This window comes from Eleutherodactylus coqui, chromosome 10, assembly GCF_035609145.1.
Source record: "Eleutherodactylus coqui strain aEleCoq1 chromosome 10, aEleCoq1.hap1, whole genome shotgun sequence".
Lineage (NCBI taxonomy): Eukaryota > Metazoa > Chordata > Amphibia > Anura > Eleutherodactylidae > Eleutherodactylus > Eleutherodactylus coqui.
Window position 1 is genome coordinate 55,674,015 of NC_089846.1, and position 25,066 is coordinate 55,699,080.

Consider the following 25,066-nt stretch of genomic DNA (forward strand, 5'->3'; position numbering starts at 1 on the left):
AGCGGCCAATAATCTACAGTAAGAATACCCTGCCGGACGTCTTCCGACATTGGAGCTGTACAGCCTTCAATCAGAATGTCAAAACGCAATCCTATGCACACAGCCGCGATTTGTCCGAGTGAAAACACACGCGAAAAACAAATCGCGACATATTCTATGTCTGTGTGGTTCTCACGGGGGCCCGCACAGAAATGTCACTCCCGACGCGCCGGCTCCACTCTGCGCATGCGCCAACTGGCCGGCAGCTGGCGCATTGCAGAGACTGAAGATTCCGGGAGAGGGTGAGCCGCAGGCCTCAGCAGGGGCACGGGTCAGCATCCCGCTGCGAGATTCTCGCAGTGGGATTCAACCCGGCCATCTGCAGGCGGCCTTAAGCTGGCCATACACAACAAATTGTCAGCTGAAGCCCAATGATTTCGCAGGACCAGTCAGCCATCTAATGTGCATGGCTGTGTCCCAACTTTCCTCTGACTCCAGAAGTCGGGGGCAAAAAGGATTGGACTGTTGCATATCATAATGCCTGATCACTGTATCTGATTGCTTCTATCTTCTCATTTAGCATGAAATGTAGAAAGCATGCATGCTTGACTGAGCACTGAGGTTTTGGGTTTAATTCCAGCCTAGGACAACTTTACTGAACTTGTTTTGGTTTTCTGTGAAAACTCGGGTTTTCCTCTCATGCTCCAAAGTGATATTATTAGGTACCGTGTTAGCCAGTAGAGCAATGAGTGATTGCTCTCAGTAAGAGAAACCAAGTAATCTTGTAGATATGATACATTTTGATGGGTAACAAAAATACATGATGTTATAGCAAGCTTTCAAGCCTACTCAGGGTTCTTCCTTTGCCAAACTTTTTTCATTAAATCATACAAAGCACAGAATTATATCGCCAGGGTTTCAGTATGCATAATGTAAGGTGAACAGTTCACCTTAGAAAGTGATTGTTCCCTAAATTTTGTATGAATTAGGTTTACATGATTCATTTAAAGGGCCAGTCTGGTGTAAACATATTTTTCCATCCCTGCCCCCCTCACTTGATTGCCTGTCACACTCTGGAGGTCTCCTCGGTATATTCCAGCCACTTCCCTGCAGTGTAGCCCCCTGTCTGATGTTTCTCAGCACCATCTTGAGAGTGAGATATTTTAGTTTCACTTTCACATCTATCCCACGATGCATCAACACAGCTATACCATTTCTTCCTGCAAGAGAGACAGTTTAATTAGCATTACTTTTATATTCACCTAATTAAGTAACAGACCATAAGTATAAAGTCAGGAAAATGACCTGTGATCTCCTCTATTATAACTGTGTGGCAGGAGCTCTGTGTTCATTAGTAACTGTGACAAGAATGCTCGTGCTCCCCTGCAGGCAGGTCCTGTGTAACAACATCACACAGACTGAGAAACTGACTTAATTCAAAAACATATAACCCTAGGAAAATCTAAGGTGGTCAAAACTGAAATCATATGACCGTCTGAAGAAAAAAGGCCAGGAGTTTCAGATAGAGAGAAATGACTAACCCAGGTAACACTAATTCACTTATATATACCAGGGTACAGGTATATAATGAATGAATTTTTAAAAAAAATCACCTGAGTGGCTCATTAACCCTATCCAATCCACTGTCTGATGTCTTCCTACATTCTGATTAAAGCTTGTACAGCTCCAATGTCAGAAGACATCCGACAGGGTATTCTTACCTTCTATTGCCAGTCACTCTGCTGTTGGAGTCTAAAAAAGAAAGCCTTTTAGGACACCCTGAATCCAAAATTGGATTGGAAAGGGTTAAAGTAATGGTTGAAAGTACCATCTGAGAATATTTAGCTCGTGAGCATTGTACATACCAGAAGGGGAATGTTAAAAAGTTGATATTGTTCAAACAGGCTGATAATAAATGATATGCTACTCAGATACAATAAGTAGAATCTCAAAAACAGCAGTGATAGTTTATAATCATATAGGTTCAACACATGAATGTTTTTGGATCCCTATAAGATAAGAGAGTGAACTCCCTTTGTCCCAGACCTGAACTTCTAAATCCTACATACTATTTTAGAATGTAAAGTCTGTTTCTAAGGAGTTAGAATGCAATCTCATCAATAATCTATAAATATACACAATACTCGAAGTTATATTTCTCTAAAAAAGTTTAAATTTGATGATTCAAACATTCTGCAATAAATGTCAGACCACAGTCTGTGACTAATTAGTGCCGTGTCACACAGTCTGCTTATCTGCTGGGTATATTTACTATTTATGATTCACTGGAAAAAAAACTCATAGGCTCCTGTACGGTTTGGGGATCCTATCAGTGACGTAAAATTACTCCCTTGAAATGCTGCGCTATTTTAACCCAGGTTTTCATGGAAATCAGCGGCGGAGGCTCTAAATGTCATTAGAAAAAGTTTAAAAAATAAATCCTTTTTGTGTCACCTCATTGCAGTAGTCATAATTTTTATTTCTCAGTTGTCAAAGACATTATGAGAGTTTTTATTTATTTTATTTTATTTTGCAGCACAAATTGTAGTACTCATTGACCCCATTTTCTGGCACATACAAGTTTTGGGTGGCTGGATAGGCTGCCATTGTCTCTTAATTTTTTTTACAGTGTTCAACCCCTTAAGAATCGAGCTGTTTTGTGGCTTAAGAACCAGACATTTTTTAGGGATTTTACCAGTGTGGTGTTTTAACCACCCCATTTTTTCCCTTCAACAACCAAAATTATTTTTGCTGCCTTTTTTTTCCTATGACATATATTTTTGGTATTTTTTCAGTTTTTTAGTTTTATTGAGGGTAAAAAGCTAAAAAATGATTTTTTTAAAATTGATAGTTATTTTTTTTAAATTAGTATATTTACGCTAACATAAGGTATCTGAACGGGTTCCTCAATTTGTTTTGAAGGTTTTGATATATAATATAAATGGTTTTGTACTACAGGGCGCATACGGCAACAGTTTGGTTGACGGCGTCTTTGGGTTATTTTTTTTCTTATGTATATATTTTTATTTTATTCTGTAATTTTGTTTTACTTATTTATGTAATTATTTTTTTACAATTTATGTCCTCCATGACGTCATGTAAGACCTCTGGGGGAGAGTCACATGGTCTTTTTTTTTTTTTGTATTTGACATTTTTCCACTGTAGCTGAGGCATCCATAGGAGCCTCATTTACAGGGAAAACATCCCCCCTGTAGTGACAATAGTCACTGGCAGAACTGATCACTGGCAAAAGCCATCTTTTGAGCGATAATCGTTGTGTGTAACTGCGCACACATCGTGCAGTTTTCATTATCCCGTCGCTCATCGTTTTCTTTCAGCGTGCTGAAAGACAACGATGAGACTTATCAGAGATTCACAGTGGGATACAGCTGATACCATTGTTTCAGCTGTATCCCGCTCTCTGATGATAGGCGGGGTGTGAAGAACAGAGCAGTCCAGCTCTGCTCTCCAAACCCCGCTTGGAGCGCTCGGCTGTATAACAGCCGGGCGCTCCATGCAGAGAACAGCTGGATGCAGAAGACAAGCGGGGACACCCCACTTGTCTTCTGCATCCTCTGCTCCGAGCGCTCGGCTGTTTTACAGCAGGGCGCTCGGAGCAGAGAACTGCTGTATGCAGAAGACAAGCGAGGACACCCCCCTTGTCTTCTGCATCCTCCGCTCCGAGCTCCGGGCTGTATAACAGCCAGGCGCTCGGTGCGGAGAAACAGCTGGATGCAGAAGACAAGCAGAGTCTTCTACATCCTCCGCTGGAAGCGCAAGGTGATCGGTCATCGCTCAGCGTGAAATAACCCGCGGCATGTCCTATTTCCTACGGGAATATGCGTGGCTGGCTTCCATTGTAGTCAATGGAAGCCAGCCGTCACGCTATACTTCCGCTGTAGCACAGCAGAAGTATAGCGTGAATACGCGCCCGCCCACTGCCGGCCTCATCATATGACACTGCCAGCATCCTGCACTGTACTGCGCATGTGCGCCGGCGCATCATGCGGGACTTGCACAGCAGATCCGGGAGGTGAGTATGGTGTCTTTGGGGGGGGGGGGGTGCCGGGACGGACTCTGCTGCGGTATTCCGCTGGGTATTAGGCCTAGGATAAGTTAGTGAACTCCCTTTGTCCCAGACCTGAACTTCTAAATCTTACATACTATTTTAGTCTGTTTCCGAGGAGTCAGAATACAATCTGAACAATAATATATAAATATATACAATACTCGAAGATATATTTCTCAAACATGTTTAAATTTGATGACTCTGCAATAAATGTCAGACCACAGACTGTGACTAAGTGCCGTGTCACACAGTCTGCTTATCTGCTGGGTATATTTGCTATTTATGACTTACTGGAAAAAAAAACCTCATAGGATTCCCAAAATGTACAGGAACCTATCTGTGACATAAAATTACCCCTTGAAATGCTGCGCTATTTTAATCCAGGTTTTCATGGAAATCGGCGACAGAGGCTCTCAATGTCATTAAAAAAAATTTTACAAAAAAACTTTGTGTCACCTCATTCCAAGAGCCATAATTTTTATTTTATCAGTCATCAAAGACATTATGAGAGTTTTTATTCATTTTATTTTATTTTTTCAGCACGAATTGTAGTACTCATTGGACCAATTTTCTGGCACATACTAGTTTTGGGAGGCTGGATAGACAAAAAATTCTGCCTTTCTGTCTTTTGAAAATTCTGTCTATTAATTTTTTTACCGTGTTTAATGTGCAAGTTAAATATCAGAATAACATTATTTTTTGGGACAGTATGATACCAAATGTATATATATTTTTTCTGTATTTTACTGCTTTTACACATTGGAAACATAAAGAATTGATCTAGCACCTCGAAGCCCAGTTTGCTCTGGGTGATGATCGCTGTATGCAAGAACATGACGTGTTGGGTCAACTTTCTGTGCCTTTTTACTTCAATGCCTCCTTCAATTTATCCAGAAGTGTTGGATAATTTGTCCAGAAATGTTATCACAGCTGTGATAGTAGACCCCTTTGGAAGCAGTAACCCATCTTTGTCCCAGAAACCAGATGCCATCACCTCGGATGAAGACTTCTGCAATCTAAGTTTTTTTTTGACACAGGAAATCAATGTGTCTCCATTGTTTGGACTGTTCTTTTCACTCAAGATCATTCATAAAAATCCATGTCTCATGCATTGTCAGCAGTTACCAGTGCCAGCCACTGCACAGGGGTCGGAGTCATCTGCTTCCATGGCATACACTGTATTTGGGCACCAGCTGTCAGCGTTACAACTGCCGATCAGCTGGGGTTCCAGGCGACAGACCCCAACCAATCAAGTAATGATAGGGCATTAATAGAAACCCTCTTCTAAGGTTTTTTTTTAATCTTTCCTGATAAGTTTTGCTCTATTACCACATAGCTTTGTATTAGAGGTTGTAGACACAAATGCGAAGTAGATTTTTAATGAAAACACGTTGCTCCACGTTTTGTCTTAGATGCATTTTTGCAAGAAAGAATTGTTAGAAAAGTGGACATTTCCTTTAAAAATTTGTTATAAAATGTGTATTTTCAGTAAACTATAAAGATATGAATGAGGCAAGTTAAAACATGGAATAAAATATCTTTTCTGTTGAAATGATGAATGTTATAATTAAAGTAATTTCTATGTTAAGTCATGACTCTAAACTTCCATCATTGTGCTACTGTTAATAAATGTATCTAGCCATAAATTTTAAGACAAACTAATGTCACTTTCCCCATAATAGAGATGAAAGTGCTACGCAATTTCATATCACACCCTCCAGTTTCCTGCTGTGAAATTTCCTTCCTTTTCAAAGGCGGTGAACAAAAATTTCTAGGAAGGGCATCTACTTATGAAAGGAGCATTAAGACAGATCCAGAAGTGCGATATTTGTCTCTGAATGCCTGTACCACAATGAGACCGCTGACCTTCCTCCAACTGACAGTTTTTTGTCACACATGTGAGGCCATAACAAGAATCTTCTATATTGCTGCTGTGGAGCAGTTATGGAATTACAAAGATGGGACGGTATTTGCTGAAGGACAAAGGTAAATGTTATTGTGTCAGTACATGAATATGGGCGATTTGTGAATCTTTATTTTCTTGCATATGTTCAATTTCAGCTTTACAATTTGGGTCATTAATGCTTAATTTCACACTATATTTTTATTACATCTGTTACATTATCTGTTTTTTATATGTTTTTTGCACTCTAAGTCTCTTGCAGATCTTGAAAACGTACCGATTTATTACCCAGTTCATTGTAAGCTGTGTAATGATCTTCAGTAAACTTCCTCTAGTAGTGGAAGCGGGCAACTATAATTTTATCATTTAACTCTCTTGCAGTAAGAAGGAAAGCAGAGAATTTAGAGCTCTGTATTAATATACATTATGAATCTAGTCAGTACAAAACTTAGACAAAAAATAAATTCTATATTTATAGCTGGTGGAACATGTTAACCCCTTAGTGACCAAGCCTGTTTGCGCCTTAATAACCAGGCCAAATTTTGCAAATCTGACATGTGTCACTTTAACATGGAAAAACACCAGAAAGGTTTTGCATATCCAAGCGATTCTGACATTGTTTTTTTGCCACATATTGTACTTTATTTAGGTGGAAAAAATAGACCGATAGAATTTGTGTTTATTTATTAAAAGCGCCAAAATTGGGAAAATTTTGAAAAAAACGTCATTTTTTCACATTTCCAACTGCAATATCTTAAAAATGTGCAAACATAATATAGAAATTTTTGCTAAGATATATATTTCCACCCGTTTACTTTATTTTGGGCGCACATTGGAAAAACTTTCGTTTTTTTTAACCATTTAGGAGACGTACAAATTTAACATTACTTTTTAGCATTTTGAGGAACACTTTGTTTTCCTACACCAAGCCAAGATTGGAAAGGCTCATGAGTGTCAGAATAATAAATACCCCCACAAATGACTCCATTTAAAAAACTACACCCCTTAGTGTATTCACTGAGGGGTGTCATGAGTATTTTGACCGCACAGTTTTTTTTCAGGAATTAATTCAAATTAGAGGAGAAAAAGTAAAATTTCATATTTTTGCAAATCTATCATTTTAAAGACATATTTTTTTTCCTATAGTTTACATGAAAATGAGGATTTACACCCCAAAATGGATACCCCTGTTTCTCCCGTGTTCAGAAATATACCCATTGTGGCCCTAATGTTATATCTGAGTCCACAACGGGGCCCAAATGAAAGGAGTAGTCAGTGTCTTTCAAAACAGAAATTTTGCTTGAAGTCCTATTAGGCCCCATAGCACACATGTAGAGTTCTTGAGCTCCCAAAACCATAGAAAACCCCTACAAATGACCCCATTTTGAAAACTAGACCCCTTAAGGAATTTATCTAGGGGTATACTGCATATTTTGACCCCACGGTTTTTGAATGAATTCAAGCCAAGCAAAAGGAAAAAATTGTGATTTTCCTTTTTTGGACAATTCTGTCATTTTAAAAACAGCTTTTTTGTACAGCACACACATGAAGAAAGACTTACACCCAAAAATGGATACCCCTGTTTGTCCCGTGTTCAGAGACATACCCATTGTGGCCCTAATCTTCTGTCTGGATGCACAACAGGGCCCAAAATGAAAGGAGTAGTCAGTGGCTTTTTAGAACATAGATTTTGCTTGAAGTCCTTTTAGGCCCCATTGCCCACTTGTAGAGTTCTTGAGCGCTCAAAACCATATAGAACCCCCACAAATGACCCCATTTTGAAAACTAGACCCCTTAAGGAATTTATCTAGGGCTGTACTGTGTATTTTGACCCCACAATGTTTGAATAAATTCAAGCAAAGCAAAAGGTAAAAATTAGGATTTTTGTTTTTTTTGGCAATTCTGTCATTTTAAAAACAGCTTTTTTTGTACAGCACACATATGAATGAAGACTTGCACCCCAAAATGGATACCCCTGTTTGTGCTGTTTTTAGAAATATACCCATTGTGACCCTAATCTTATGTCCGCATGCACAACGGGGCCCAAAATGAAAGGAGTAATCGGTGGCTTTCAGAACATAGATTTTGCTTGAAGTCCTTTTAGGCCCCATTGCCCACTTCTAGAGTTCTTGAGCGCCCAAAACCATAGAGAACCCCCACAAATGACCCCATTTTGAAAACTAGACTCCTTAACGAATTTATCTAGGGGTGTACTGTTTATTTTAACCCTACAATTTTTGAATAGATCTAAGCAAAGCAGTAAGAAAAAATTACGATTTTCATTTTTTGGGCTATTGCGTCAATTTAAAAACAGTTTTTTTGTACAGCACATGTATAAATGAAGACTTTCACCCCAAAATGAATACCCTTGTTTGTCCCGCGTTCAGAAACATACCCATTGTGGCCCTAATAGACTTACAGGACACATGGCTAGGGCTACAATGAAAGGAATACCCGTTGGATTTCAGGGTACAACTGAATAAATTCCAGGCCCCATTGCCCACTTATAGAGCCATTGAGCGGCCAAAACAATAAAGAACACCCTCAAATGACCCCATTTTGAAAACTAAACTCCTTAATGAATTCATCTAGGGGTGTACTGCATATTTTTACCCCACAGTATTTGAATGAATCTAAGCAAAGCAGAAGGAAAAAGTTACGATTTTCAATTTTTGGGGGAATTTTTGGAATTTAAAAACTGTTTTTTTGTACAGGGTACATAGGAATGAAGACATTCACCCCCAAATGGATCCCCCCATTTGTCCCGTGTTCAGAAACATACCCATTGTGGCCCTAATTTACTTACTGTACCCATGGCAAGGCCTATAAAGGAGGGAACACCCGTTGGATTTCAGGGCACAACTGAATAAATTCCATGCCCCATTGCTTATTTGTACGGAATAAAAATTGACTCCCTAAAAATTTTCCCCCCTCCCCCACACACTCCGCGCCCTTTTCGGCGTTCGCAAATCTTAGATAAAAGTAATAATGTGAACTGTGTGGTATTTCCGAAGACAGGGGTAATTACGGAGGCTGGTTGGAATGGGCCCATGGGGCAATAAAACCGGGTATCCCCCCTCCTCTCATGCTTTTTGGGGGTATTTTGTGACCTCAGTAGCGGGTATGGGGTGTAAAAAGTGGCGCTCTGTGAGTCTCCGTAAGCTTGATGAGGTACGGCGGTCTCACACAGAAGACGCTCAACAAGGTGCTCCTGGAACTGCAGGAAGGCGAGCGTTCCCGGGGCTTCTTGTAAATTACAGATTACAGATAGCGGTCTGAATACCGCCGGGCTCACGCAGCCGTAGGCGGAATCCGCTTGCAGAGGCTCGCAGCGGATCCCATCTGTGAGCCCGGCTGTGACCCTGAGTACGGCCGTGTAATGTACTGCGCATAACTGCCTACTCACACAGGCGGTCATTCGCAGTACAAATTTTTTTTTGTTTGTATTTCCCACACCATCGCTTAGCGATGACACGGGTACCCACAGCCCGTATACAACGTAGTTGCGTATGGGCAGCGGGTATATTCGCGACCATGGAGCACAATGGGCTCTATGCTGCGGATAGCCGCGGTAAAATAGAACCTGTTGCGTTCTCTTTTCTGCGAGTGGATTACACAATTCCAACCCGCTAATGTGAGCAGAATTGCTTAATCCAATGCGATTGATCTGCGTATTACCGCGGATCAGACGCATGCGGAATCTGTAATTCCTATCCGGTCATGTGAGACCAACCTAAGGTAGATCGCTACCTTTTTATCACGTGACCGAGGACCGCTCAACGAGGCCACCCATCACTGCTCCAGGCTCTCGGCGACCAACGCCAAGAGCAAGGAGATTTTAAGTTTCCTGGGCTCCCCGACTCCTGCGCATGTGTCCGGTATTTTGCCGGCGGTCGCATGTGCAGAATCCAGGTAAGTTCACGGATGAGGATCGCGTCGGGGTGCAAATACGGAGGCCTCCGGTAAAAAGTTTCATCTCCTCTCACCGATTGCATCGGTGAGGGGAGATGAAACTAACTTTTTTTAAAAAACTTTTCCGTGATCGCCATTATCCATTGGATAACTGCAAACACGTGATCAGGAACCGCTCATCGCGGCCCCCCTTGAAATTTCCAGGTTCTTGGCTAAGTTTTGTAGCCAAGAGCAGGGAGATTTTAAGTTATCCTGGCAATCCACGGCTTTTGCGCATGCGTCTGCCGCTTTGGCGACGGCCGCGTGGTAAGGTCCGCGGATAAATCCGGGGGGCCTTAGGTACGTAATTTCATCCTCCCTCACGGATATGATCCATGAGGGGAGATGAAATGTAAGCGTTTTAAACTTTTTTTTTTACTTTTAAACTTTTTTGTTTACTTTTTAAACTTTTTTTTTACTTTTTTACATTTTTTTTTAATTACTTTTTTTTACTTTAAATGATCACTGTTATCCATTGGATAACAGTGATCATCTCTGCAGGGACATCTCTCTGCTCCTGGCTACACATGGCAGCCAGGAGCAAAAGGATTTTAAATTTTCTGGGTCCTGAGCCCCTCTGTCCACGCGCCTGATGTCAATCATCGGGCACGCATGCGCAGAAGGGGACTCCAGTCCCGGAAGACCGGGACACCGCTGAGGGCTGGGGGTGAGTATTTTTACCTCCCCTCATGGATCCGATCCATGAGGGGAGGTGAAATTAACTTTATTTTTACTTTTTAAAAAACTTTTTCGCGATCGCCGCTATCCACTGGATAGCAGCGATCGCGGGTCCGGGGACCGCTCGCCGCGGTCCCCGAGGACATCTCCTGGTTTCCGGCTACCTTCAGGAGCCGGGAACCAGGAGATTTTAAACTCCCCGGGGTTCCTATTCTTCTGCGCATGTGCGTGATGTCATTCGTCTGGTGCGCATGCGCAGAAGAGCCACGCGGGTCCCGGAGGACCCATTCATCGCGGTAAACATCGGGGAAGCCGGGTGAGTATTTTCAGCTGCCCTGATGGATCTGATCCATCAGGGCAGCTGAATCTTTAACTTTTTTAATGTTTTTTTTTTCACTTTATTGCGATCGGCGCTATCCATTGGATAGCGCCGATCGCAATGCCGGGGGGGGGACTGCCCGCAGCCCAGGATGACTGCTCCATGCTGTCAGCTACCTGCGGGCACCAACAGCATGAAGCTGTCACGTCCATAGCCCACGGGGCTTTATTCTCTGCAGGACGCATGTTTTTACGTCCTCAGAGAATAAAGCCCACTTGGGCAGGACGTAAAAACACTATGGGCTGGTCGTTAAGGGGTTAAACTATAACTGCAGTATAACTATTCTTCAAGTTTTCAGCCGTTCAGGGTAAAACGGCCTCCAGACTCTTCTGGCAAATTCCTCTTCTACGTGGTCAATTGGCTACATGCCAGTAGCTGCAGGAATGAAGGCAACAAGAAAGGTTCATACATTGGATTAAACCTTAGCAATTAAATTAGTACTTATTAGATTAAAAAGGTAAGTGTCATTTTCACCAACATCTGTTTGGGTGTCCATTCAACTCTGTTCGCATCTGTTTGGGTTTCCGTTTTCTTGTTTGGTCATGGGAATATGGACTCCTTATACGGAATGGATCATACTCCTGTGATGAAACTGAACAGAATTGGGTAGTCCCCATTAACTATAATGGGGTGTCTTGTTTCCATTATGCCCTTCAACATTTTCCTGAATGGAATCATAGGATGGATCTCTGCTGTAGGCTTTGAGCTGAGTATCCAATGCAGCTGGGAATGGAGTCTAAATTGGGTTCTCCAGACTAAACTTTTTAGGGAATACCATATTGATCTTTTCTAAAGACTAGCAAATCGGACACAATTTTTACTGCTAACTGAATTTCCCGTTACAGCCATATTTCAATTATAGAAGACAATTTAGGCAGAAATGATGACATATAGATCCCTACTTCAGCCTTGATTGTGTTAGGACTACAACTGTTTGCGAATTTCCTTCTGCTCTCTAACCATGTCCTTAAACATTTTTAAGACTTTCTAAACTCCAGGGTAATAATGTTTTAGGCCTTATCCAAGAGTCTAAAGTTGTTAACAAGTTACCTCCCTAGTTCATGAGCCAAAAATGGAATCTTGCTATAAAAGAACTGTGTAATATCAATTAAAAAATACCAATAACAAAAACTATGTTTTTCAGCGCTCTTGTAGACTGTTCCACAACCCGAACATCTGCCACGTTTAGACTGTTGAAGATGGCACTTGATTTCATAGCACCATTTAATATTCATATGGCTGCTAATACAAAGATAAACGTGCTGCTTACACATTGCAGTCTACTATAAACATTGAGAATCAATGAATGAATAAACTCCTGATATCATCAGACTACCAGCCATCATTGTATTGTTGTGAATGATCACATGAGTCACGGAAATTTTATAGACTAGGCTACCTGAGTTTCACATTGGAATGCCATTCTATCATACAGTGAAATAATACCTTAATTCTGTGTATTACAGCCCTCAGATTACATCTCCCCCATGTAAACAGGTATAGAATGACGTAGGAACAATACATGACCTCTAGCAGAAATTGCTGGAGATGTTGTAGTAGACAGTACAACAACACAAAAGACAGGATGTCCAGACACTGTGGCAGCATGGCATGCTTTCAGGGTGTGCAAGTTCAGATTTATTTCACCATGACTTCTGTTTTACAGAATCACTGGAGTGACTGTTCTTGGGCGGTATACCTAGTGGCAAAGTTCAGCCAAAAGATTAAAAAAATGTAACTTGAAGAGTTTTTGTTCTACCATTGCATAACTCTGGATTATTGTAATTAATCTTCTCCCATAAGTCAGAACGTAGAGTTTTACAGATATTTTTGCTCTGTTTTCAGCGGGTTCACAAGTGCTGCAGACAAGTAATACTTTAAGACTAGAGATGAGCGAGCACGCTCGGTAAGGTCAGTTACTCAAGCGAGCATCGCTCTTCTCGAGTAACTGCCTTCTCGTCTGAGCGTGCTCGGGGGGATAGTGGGAGGGGTTGCGGCAGGAGAGAGCGGAGGGGAGCGTGCGTGGGGGGGGGGGGGAATGAGAGAGACCTCTCCCCGCCACCCCCCCGAGCACGCTCAGACGAGAAGGCAGTTACTCGAGAAGAGTGATACTCGCACGAGTAACTGACCTTACCGAGCATGCTCGCTCATTTCTATTTAAGACCAGACATATTTTTATTTCTGTTTTTCATCCCTACCTTTCAAGAGCCATGACTTTATTTTTCCATCAGCATTGTCATCTGAGTAAAAATTGTCATGGTTTGTCAGACTAAACACTATAAAATTGGACGTATTACCACAATTTCTATATATATTTCAGATGATACAAGTTGGAGTACCTCTTTCCTTTTTCCGCCACCTAAACAGAGAAATGAATCTCTTTGTTTGGGGTGCACACATGACTCCCAGCTTTTTGTAAATATCACCAGGCAGCAGTTTGCGTGAAGACAGTGGATTGGATTCAATCCTGGGATGCCAGGCTGTGGGCCAGATTAGAAGATTTAACTCCAATAGCTCTTACTTTGCTGCGATGGGCGAATAGGCATAAATTACACTTTTTCTGTCAATGCTATGTATCCTCACATTTTCTAATTCTGTGGTATAAAGTTATCCCAGATACTCTCCCAGCATGGTCCTCTAGGGATTGGAGGCATCTTGTCCAGATGTTGTGTGAAACGCTAGCCATCCCATCATTTACCTCTCTTAGGGGGTTTAAATAGGACAACCGTCGATCACTTAAGTACCTGACAACCACATACCAAAAATTATGGCTCACTGAATAGACGTGGAGTGCGCTGAAGATCTCTTCTAGCCGCTTGCCTCAATTTAGAGTAATCAGGCAGTTGTTCATAGATGAATGACTGTTTACACAGGCTAATAGTCATTTGGTGTTTAGTCCTGCTTAAAATGAATGACAAATGATAAACCAATGAATTATCGGTCGTTGTTCAATAGTTGGCCATGTTTACACTGAGCAATTAGCATTTAGTTTAGCATGATCCAATGATTAATTAAACAATAATCGTTTCATGTAAAAGGGCTCTTAGGCACGATTGCCCAGGGAGATGTCCTTTCCCATTTATAGTTGCACTCTTGTGTAGGCTCCTGGAATTCTATACAAGATGTTTGTAAGGCTCCTACTTCATTTAACTTAGGCTCTCACTCCTAAGGAGTGGAACAGGGCATTACTCCTGGTGCACAGGATGCATGCCAAATGCATGTTCAGCAGAGGAGAAAAATTACAACATTTTAACAAGAGAACATCATTGTTCCCTTTTCTTTCACAAAATCTTTCTTCTAGTTCCTGAGTTTTGCTGGCATTGCCAATCAGCTACAAGTTCCATGTCCCACATCTGGTAGGATTGCCCAGTGAGGGGTTGTCCAGTTGTAAACTATCCGCATGATATGTCATACATAGTAGATCAGCAGGGGTCTGCTATCTGGGAAACCCCTCAATTAGCTCTTCTCTGCGCTGGTGATCTTGTGCACTAAGCTGATTACTGCTGGAATCAGACAGCTCTGTTTCCACTGCAGTGGCTAGGGCTGGTATTACATGCAAAGTTGCCATTAAAGTGAATGGCTTGTAATACCAAGCTAGGCCACTGCAGAGGGAACAGAGCTGTCTGCAAGAGTGCACTAGTCCAGTAAACAGCTGATTGATGGTAGTCTTGGGCAGAGAACCCTCACCAGTCTACTATTGATGGTCTATCCTAAGGATAAGCCTTTAGTAGTTTACAACTAGACAATCCTTTTAAGCTCTTTTGGGACAAAAGTTTTCCTTATATAACCAGATTACTGGGAGTGATTTGAGAACCTCATCACATATAGCATTGCTTACTATTACTGCTAGGTCTATCGCCCCTTTCAAAAAAGGAATGAGCAGGACACTTTTTCACAAACACAGGAGGTTACTCATTGCACCAACTATTGTGGAGTGAGTGAATGAGGTTAACCATCTCCAATAGATGGAAAACATTTTGGAAGATGATACTGGAAGGGTAGATCCTTTCTACTGTACTTGGTATAGTTGGATAGTCATCAAGGCTGGAGCCAACATGACTTGCTGGCTAACATGCTAAGAGACTGCATACACATAAATTGGGTTGCTCCTTCCTCCACCTCTCCTTTTTCTTTCATTCATTCATTCATTCATTTCCCCTTAATACTATTTTTGATGTTGTTGAAAGCAACATTACGTAGGATGGCATGTCTTAATCTTGTCCTATCGCAACTTTTTTGACTTACAAGATTTTGCAGCAAAGGTAACATTTCTTATATAGTTTTTATTGATTTTTCCTATGTATTTGAACTTCTATAGTTTTTGTAACTGTTGTATTGTGGCCTTGCTACTTCGTTTATATACCTTGTTAAAATATAATAAAAATCTGATTACGAAAAAGCAGAATGGTAGAGTTGGAAGGGACCTCCAGGGTCATCGGGTCCAACCACCTGCTCAATGCAGGATCACTAAATCATCCCAGGCTGATGTCTGTCCCGCCCATATGAGGGCTTGTATTTTGCAGGAACAGTTGTATTTTTAACATTTAATATATTGAAAATCTTTTGGAAAATGTTTTAAGTTGGATTAAATGAAAAACTGCAACTGCACCATTGTTTATTGGGTTTTGTTTTAGCAGTGCAGTAAAAATTATATGTTCACCTTTTTCTGCAGGGCGGTACTAAACTTATACAATTTGGTTGATTTAAAAAAATCTAAATCTTTTAAAAATAGAAAAGAATCACTTTCTCGTGATATTCTGAGACCTTTTTTCATTTTTCTGTCGATGGGGGTGTGTTAGGACTTATTTTTGGAAGGACAAGCTGTAGTTTTTATTGGCTGTTTGGGGCAGATACAATTTTCATCACTTTTTATTAAGCTTCTTGGGAGATGAGGTGACCAAGAAACCCATCATTCTGAAATTGTGTATTTTTTTTAGAACATAAACTGAAAAATACATTTTTTCAGTAGTGTAGATTTTTATGGATGCGGCGATTCCAGGTTATATATATATATATATATATATATATATATATATATATATATATATATATATATATAAAATTTACATTTTTATGTGAAAAATGATGTTCGTTTTATTTTACCTTTATTAAACTTAGTTTTACTTTTTTTTGTCCCATTAGGGAACTTGAACATGAAATCTCTTGAGCACTCATACAATGTACTGCAATACTTTTATATTATAGTGTGTTACGCCTGTCAGTCTTAGGGTGCCTTCACACTAATGAGAAAATAATGCGAGATTTGTGTGCTGCGAGACGCACAAATCTCACACAAATATGAAGCCAATTCTTTTGAATGGGTTCAATCACATTAGTGATGTTTTCCTGCATGGCACAGCGTTGCGATGCTATGCAGGAAGAAAATCGCAGCATGTCCTAACTTTCTGCGATACCACCCATTCTCTCAATGGGGCCGCGGCAGCCCTATTGCAAACAATGAAAGAATTCTGCAATCCTCTGCCGTGGCTGCAACAGCTGCCACGGGGGTTTCCTTCATACCCGCAGTGATACAAGGCTCTTTCCACGTGAAAACACTTAGCATCCATGGGTTTCACTTTGATGGAGAGGGTGATATTGCCCTCGTCAGTGTGAAGCAAGCTTAAGCCTAGTAAACGCTGCCAATGTCAGGGTTTAATAGTCCTTAATACGTGGCATTTCTGGAGGTTTTTCCCTGGCTTCCAGCTCCAATGGCAACCCAACAACCTTTCTCCTCTGTCTAATGGCTTAGATGCCATAGTCAGCATTGACTATGGCATCTAAAGTGGTTAAACTGCCATGTCAGTGTTCTCTCCAGTTGTGACTGTTGCAGGTGGTTGGCTGCTCTTTACTACAGTTGACACCTACAGGGCAGGGACCACACTTGTTTTCAAGCCTGCTCCATCCTTCCTCCAGATGATAGATAGAGAGAGAAATTAGGTAGCCTGTAAGAATATTGAGAACTTTAAGATGCCATGAACTAAGGTCATGGTGACTTTTTCCTCTAGTCTGTGGTTAAATGGTATGTGACCAATGTGGTGGATGTTCTTGGAAGTAGGAGGATTTTGTCTTTTGCTTATCATCTCCTAAGCATACGGGAAATGGCAGAAGTAGGAGTTTGTCCGAGCTAAAATTCTAAACAATGCCTAACTTAGTAATGATGTTATACTATGCCAAGTTTATTATTTCACAAGAACTGTACATGAAAAAAAAACACATTTTATGCCAAAGGATTGTCAAATTCTTGATTTATTCGCTTTGTTTGTGATATATCAGATGTCTAAAATGAATTTTTGGGTATATAATACATTGACACAAGATGGCACAGCTCAGACGCTTATTGAAACCAGAAAGTGTTGTTGTCTGCATTCTTTAAGAATGGATATGCCCCAAGCTATTTTTCTACTTGGATATATATATATCAACGTACCCCCTGAGGAAGCTTGGGGCGAAACACGTGTCGGGGTGCAGGTGGTAAGGTGGGCTTTACACATTGTGTACTGTTGCTAATATAAATAGATTTAATGCTTTGTATGTTGATGTGTCATTTTATATGACTAAATGTTTGTTGATATACAGATAGTCCCCGACTTGCGAACATTCGACTTGCTATGGCATTACATCATACTGTGCAGGGACCGGACAAGCTTCTATCAAGCCTGATAGAAGCCTGTCCGGTCAGATCGCGGTTGCTGGGCAGCTGGGGGCCTTCTGAAAGGCCCTAGGGCTGTCTATGCAGAGCGCCTATCAAGCCGTGCGCTTGATGGGCACTCTGCATAGGCAGCCCTGGGGCCTTTCAGGAGGTCCCTGGCTGCCTAGCAACCGCACAGCGTCCCGCGATCTCATCGTTTCTTACAGCGGGCACCTGGTGGCAGCAGTTCCGATGAGCCACGCCGCTCGTCAGAACTGTTAACACTTTAAATACCGCTGTCAGAGTGGTATTTAAAGTGTTAACAGTTCCGACAAGCGGCGCGGCTCGTCGGAACTGCTGCCGCCGGGTGCCCTCTGTAAGAACAGCCGGCACCCAACGTTGTATGGAGCGGGATCCACCCGCGATCCCGCTCCATACAACCATTTGTTCGGACTTGCGAACAAATGGACTTGCGAACAGGTTCCTGGAACGGAACCTGTTCGCAAGTAGGGGACTAACTGTATAATTTTGCATACATGCACTTTTGAGCATATATTTAATTCTATGAACTGGATATGTTGTATGCCTTCCTCCTGTCTGTCTGCTGCACATTGGAGACTCAGCTCTCTTGTACTGTAACATCTTTTTAATTGTAATGAATAAAAGATAGAAATTTTTTTTAATAAATAGGATCTGTCAGCTGATCAATCAAAAAACATAATAATTAAATAAATAGTGGTAATAAGGAAGTTAAAGAGAGCTAAATGTCTTAGATAATCTATTAACCCTTTGAAATCCAATTTTGGATTCAGGGTTTCCTAGGGCACTTTCTCTTTCTGGCATTTTACAATGGTGCCATCTGCTGGCTAGAGCCAGTACTGCAGTATGTGACATGTCGGAGAGGTCCCCAACAACAGAGCAGCCAGTAATCTACAGTAAGAATACCCTGCTGGACGTCTTCCAACATCGGAGCTGTACAGGCTTCAATCAGAAAGTTGGAGGATGTCAGACAGTGGATTAGAAGGGGTAATATTTATCTATCTTTATTAATCAAGCATTTTATTGATGACTGTATAAGGAAATACATTAGATTTAGTAAAACACATGTCCATACAATACTATCATCTGACAGCCAAATCACTTCGTTCGTTATATAGTGGCTAAAAAATACGTCCAAATAATAACCACCTAATAATCCCGGATGGCGCGGGGGTTTGAAGCTGCCTTTCTGGCACGGAAATCTTGTGAAATTTCCATACAGTCCCATGGGATTTACGCCCATTGGATCACAGCCTAAGGCCTCATGTCCATGGCACGCGCAGATTTTGCATGCGGATTTCCGCAGCAGATGCACTGCGAGTCATCATTAATTTGATTTTTTATTGCTTGCGGGAGATCACGGATTGCATTTTTTTTCCACGCAGATGTACGTAGATGCACGGTATATCATCCGCGTGGAAAAAATCGCGAAATGACCTCTCAGCCTTTTCCACACCTCCCTAATTGATTTTAACCTTCAAATCTGCAATGAATCTGCAAATGTATTTGCAGATGCACTGCACATCGTAAGCTCCTATAGAGATGAATAGAGCGCATCCGCGCGTGATCAGCGGTAATATGGTGTATGCTGCGATTCATTGTCTGCAAGCGGCAACTGAAAATGAAATAAAAACAAATCCGCAGGTGTTAAATGAAGTGCGGCACCCAGTGCTTCCCCATGGACGGCTTGATTTGCGGGTGCCACGTGCAGATTCCGCAAATCAAATCCGCCCATGGACATTGGGCCTCAGTGTCTGAAATAAACTGCAATTCAATATCCAAATAATGCCTCCATGCAATGCTTAAATAGTGAAGGGGTTTAATGTTAGATGTTCATAATTTTGTATTAAATTTTGTGTTTTTGCGTTATTGTTATTTGAATGATGTTGAATAGAACGAAATTGGAGAGCTGGAGAATTATTTGGCTTAATATACATGTACTGTATACCTAAGGTGTGTGTTTTCTGTTTGCATATTTCAGACCATTTTTCAGGCCCCCTGGTTCTCAAATATACAAAAAAGCACTTTATGTGGAATACACTGATGGCAGTTTCACAGAGATCAAACCTCAGGAGCATTGGATGGGTAAGAATGCTTTAAAATATGTAGTAATTTAATAAAGCACTTACTGAATTAGGGCTCAGTCAGACGAGCGTGTTTTACATGCTGCTACAGCAGAGTGTAAAACCATGCTTATATAGCGATTAGAGATGAGCGAGCATACTCGCTAAGGACAATTATTCGAGCGAGCATTGTTCTCAGCAAGTACCTGCCTGCTCGGAAGAAAAGATTCGGGTGCCGGTAGGGGGCGGGGAGCGGCGGGGGAGAGCAAGGGGGGACGGAGGGGAGATCTCTCCCTCTCTCCTGCCCACTCCCCCTTGCTCACTCCCACAACTCACCGCTCACCCACGCCGGCACCCGAATATTTTCTTCCGAGGGGGCAGGTACTCGCTAAGGACAATACTCGCTCGTGTAATTGTCCTTAGAGAGTATGCTCGCTCATCTCTAATAGCCATCAATAGGTTGCTATGGAAGTGCTCACACGGACCCTTTTTAGAAGTGCAGAATCTGTGCTTCTAAAACAGAACGGACAGCAAGTGCCAACTCGCCTGTCAGCTCCCTGCTGCGCTCTCTCCAGGGTGCTTACCATAGGCTCCTATGGGATCTGTGGAAGTAGGCTGCCCACACCATGGATGTGTGATCGGTCTGCTCCATGGAGCTAGAGACAGCCTGGTCACGTGTTTTTTTCCTGCATGTCAGGAGTGTGGTTTTACACGTTGCTTAGCAGCGTGTAAACCATGCTCGTCTGACTGCGGGCTTAGAATGCATTTTTTCAGCAAAATCATGCTCAAGCAGAGCATTATCTATTCTTAAAAGGAAATTTGTCTTCCCTCAAGATGATTTCAGACCATCATTTATTGTCTCCTGGGAAAAGGAGCTAAACATCAGGCTGACAGACAAAGAGATGAAATGTATCTTGGGTAGCTCACATGGTCATTCTAAGTATGTTAAACTACAGGAAAATCATTATAAACTATTGACAAGATGGTACAAAACGTCGGAATGGCTTTTTGCTTACAAACTTGCTGACTCTAACCTATGCTGCCGTTGCAATGAACATGTGGGCTCCTTGACTCACATTTGGTGGTCATGCCCGGTATTAGGTGCATTCTGCAACCAAGTAGAGCAAGCAATACAAGATATTACTAATAGCTCTTTAAAATTGTCCCTGAAATGTATGATTCTTGCCAAACCCTCCACCGATTATAAACCTTCTAAGACGAATCTCATCACCCATCTCATTATGGCCGCCAAATCTTTAATCCCGCCTCTATGGCTACCACCCACAACACCTACACTAACTCAGTGGATCTCTTAGGGGAACAAAATTCATAGGTTTGAGGAGCTTATGAGTTGGGCTAGCAGAACCCATTACAAATTCAGAGTCCTATGGAAACCTTCGGAGCTCAGGTCCTAATCCACTTGTTGAAGCTTTTGGCAGTGACATTCATGTATGTTAAGATTTTGCTTTTTCACTGTCCCATCCTCTTTAGGAAAATCGCATCCAACGCAGTCATTTGTCTGGTCCATGATACTCTCTATTCCTTTGGAGCTAGATTTTCAGAAATGTCCTCTCCTTTCCCTCCCCCACCTTACCCTAAAATTAATGATTAGGGTGTAAAGAGTATAGGGCTGCTGTTGAATAAAGTGATGCAGTTTTGATGAATAATGGTGATAAAAGGTCAGAAGTCAATTTACAATATGTGATAGATCTGCTTAAAAAAGGGCATGTTGGGAATTAATCTGATTGTCTGTGGTAACACATTCCAGAGAACTGGCACAGCTCAAGAAAAGTCTTGGAGAAGGGATTTGAAGGATCATATTATGAAGGATATTAGTCTTTGATCATTGGCAGAATGTTGGGAACTATTTGGTGGTAGACATGGATGAGATATAGGGTGATGCTGCTTTGTCGATGATAAAAAGAGGTGTAGCAGGTGGACTTTGTTGAACTTGGTTGTATTTAAAATAGATTAGAGAAGGGGAAGTTTGGAGAGGGAATGTCTGATTATTAGTAAGGGGTTATGGTAATTAAGATGAAAGTACTCCTCCAAATATATTGGAAAAATGAAAAACCTCATTAGAAGACATTGGAGAATATAAAATAAATAAATAATGGCCACACAATCTTGCTGACATTTTGGCAGCTCTCAAGGGGTGAGATGTATTAGGCAGCAAGTGAACAGTTAGTTCTTGATGTTGAAAATAGGAAAATCAGCAAGTGTAAGGATTAGAGATGAGCGAACGTACTCGTCCGAGCTTGATATTCGTGCGAATATTAGGGTGTTCGGGATGCTCGTTACTCGTAACGAGTACCACGCGGTGTTCCGGTTACTTTCAGTTTCCTCTCTGAGACGTTAGCGCGCTTTTCTGGCCAATTGAAAGACAGGGAAGGCATTACAACTTCCCCCTGTGATGTTCAAGCCCTATACCACCCCCCTGCTGTGAGTGGCTGGGAAGATCAGATGTCACCCGAGTATAAAAGTCGGCCCCTCCCGCGGCTCGCCACACATGCCTTGTGAGTTAGCTGAGGGACAGTGCTGCTGGTGCCTGAGCTGCTGTAGGGAGAGTGTTAGTAGTGAGTGTAGGCTTCAAGAAGCCCAAAGGTCCTTCTTAGGGCCACATCTACCTGTGTGCAGGCTGCTGCTAGCAGTGTTTTTTGTTTTTTTTTCTCAAAATCGGCAGTGCAGAGCATTGCACCCGGCATTAGGGACATAAGTGGTGCTTAGGCAGGGAGAGTGTTAGGAGTGAGTGTAGCCTTCAAGAACCTCAACGGTCCTTTCTAGGGCCAAATTTAACCGTGTGCAGTACTGTGCTGGCTGCTGTTAACAATGTTGCGTTTTTTTTTTTTTCTCAAAATCGTCTGTGCAGAGCATTGCACCCTCCATTGATACTACAGGGACAGAATTGTGTAGGCAGGGCCACAACACAGTTATTGTTCATTGAATATACGCAGTGGGGCCCTCCCTTTGCAAAAAAGCAGGGAAAAAATTATATTTGGCCTGCCTGTGTCAGTCCTAAGGTCTCCGTGTACGTGTGTGTTGCGTGGAGAACGTACAAAAATCAAACGCAACCAGCTACGGTTTACTGCAGGCTTGCGCCATTGTCTTTCCTGACTGGCAAATACCTGCTCTGCCAGAGTTAATAACTCTGTTACACTAAAGTTGTGTGACACTTTTTCAGGGCCACACCACAGTTATAAAAGTTATTGTTCATTGAATATACGCAGTAGGGACCTCCCTTTGCAAAAAAGCGAAAAAATTATATTTGGCCTGCAGGCTTGCGCCAATTTATTTCCTGCCTGGGAAATCAAATCACTGGTAATACAGCATGCTGAGGGGTAGGGGTAGGCCTAGAGGACGTGGACGCGGCCGAGGACGCGGAGGGCCAAGTGAGGGTGTGGGCACAGGCCGAGCTCCTGATCCAGGTGTGTGGCAGCCGACTGCTGCGCGATTAGGAGAGAGGCACGTTTCTGGCGTCCCCACATTCATCGCCCAATTAATGGGTCCACGCGGGAGACCTTTATTAGAAAATGAGCAGTGTGAGCAGGTCCTGTCCTGGATGGCAGAAAGTGCTTCGAGCAAGCTATCATCCACCCACAGTTCTGCGCCGTCCAGTGCTGCAAATCCGAATCCTCTGTCTGCTGCTCCTCCTTCCTCCCAGCCTCCTCACTCCACTACAATGACACATGCTCAGGAGCGGGAACACTCCCAGGAACTTTTCTCGGGCCCCTGCTCAGATTGGGCAGCAGTGATTCCTCTACCACCAGAGGAGTTTATCGTCACTGATGCCCAACCATTGGAAAGTTCCCGGGGTCCGGGGGATGAGGCTGGGGACTTCCAGCAACTGTCTCAAGACCTTTCAGTGGGTGAGGAGGACGATGACGATGAGACACAGTTGTCTTGCAGTGAGGTAGTAGTAAGGGCAGTAAGTCCGAGGGAGCAGCGCACAGAGGATTCGGAGGAAGAGCAGCAGGACGATGAGGTGACTGACCCCACCTGGTGTGCAACGCCTACACAGGACAGGTCTTCAGAGGGGGAGGCACGGGCAGCAGCAGGGCAGGTTGCAAGAGGCAGTGCGGTGGCCAGGGGTAGAGGCAGGGCCAGACCGAATAATCCACCAAGTGTTTCCCAAAGCGCCCCCTCGCGCCATGCCACCCTGCAGAGGCCGAGGTGCTCTAAGGTCTGGTAGTTTTTCACAGAGACGCCTGACGACCGACGAACAGTGGTGTGCAACCTTTGTCGCGCAAAGCTCAGCCGGGGAGCCACCACCAACAGCCTCACCACCACCAGCATGCGCAGACATATGATGGCCAAGCACCCCACAAGGTGGGACGAAGGCCGTTCACCGCCTCCGGTTTGCACCGCTGCCTCTCCCCCTGTGCCCCAACCTGCCACTGAGATCCAACCCCCCTCTCAGGACACAGGCACAACCGTCTCATGGCCTGCACCCACACCCTCACCTCCGCTGTCCTCGGCCCAATCCAGCAATGTCTCGCACCGCACCGTCCAGCCGTCGCTAGCGCAACTGTTGGAGCGCAAGCGCAAGTACGCCGCCACGCACCCGCACGCTCAATCGTTAACCGTCCACATAGCCAAATTTATCAGCCTTGAGATGCTGCCGTATAGGGTTGTGGAAACGGAGTCCTTCAAAGCTATGATGGCGGCGGCGGCCCCACGCTACTCAGTTCCCAGTCGCCACTACTTTTCCTGATGTGCCGTCCCAGCCCTGCACGACCACGTCTCCCGCAACATTGTACGCGCCCTCACCAATGCGGTTAGTGGCAAGGTCCACTTAACTACGGACACGTGGACAAGCACAGGCGGGCAGGGCCACTACATCTCCCTGACGGCACATTGGGTGAATTTAGTGGAGGCTGGGACAGAGTCAGAGCCTGGGACCGCTCACGTCCTACTCACCCCCAGAATTGCGGGCCCCAGCTCGGTGGTGGTATGTTCGGCGGTGTATGCTTCTTCCACTAAAGCACCCTCCTCCTCCTCCTCAACCTCTGTCTCGCAATCTAGATGTGTCAGTAGCAGCAGGACGTCGCCAGCAGTCGGTGTCGCGCGGCGTGGCAGCACAGCGGTGGGCAAGCGTCAGCAGGCCGTGCTGAAACTACTCAGCTTAGGAGATAGGAGGCACACGGCCCACGAACTGCTGCAGGGTCTGACAGAGCAGACCGACCGTTGGCTTGCGCCGCTGAGCCTCCAACCGGGCATGGTCGTGTGTGACAACGGCCGTAACCTGGTGGCGGCTCTGCAGCTCGGCAGCCTCACGCACGTGCCATGCCTGGCCCACGTCTTTAATTTGGTGGTTCAGCGCTTTCTGAAAAGCTACCCACGCTTGTCAGACCTGCTCGTAAAGGTGCGCCGGCTCTGC

At 43.3% G+C, this 25,066-nt stretch overlaps 1 protein-coding gene across 1 annotated transcript in view; it reads left to right on the forward strand.

The window, feature by feature from the left end:
* Positions 1–5,862: 5,862 nt before the first annotated feature.
* F8 (coagulation factor VIII) overlaps positions 5,863–25,066 on the forward strand; it is a 106,043-nt gene continuing 86,839 nt past the window's right edge. Inside the window, exons 1-2 of the mRNA XM_066581028.1 lie at positions 5,863–6,034; positions 19,608–19,711. Of these exons, the coding sequence (XP_066437125.1) occupies positions 5,901–6,034; positions 19,608–19,711 (238 nt within the window). The 5' untranslated portion in view covers positions 5,863–5,900. The remainder of the gene's footprint in view (positions 6,035–19,607; positions 19,712–25,066) is intronic.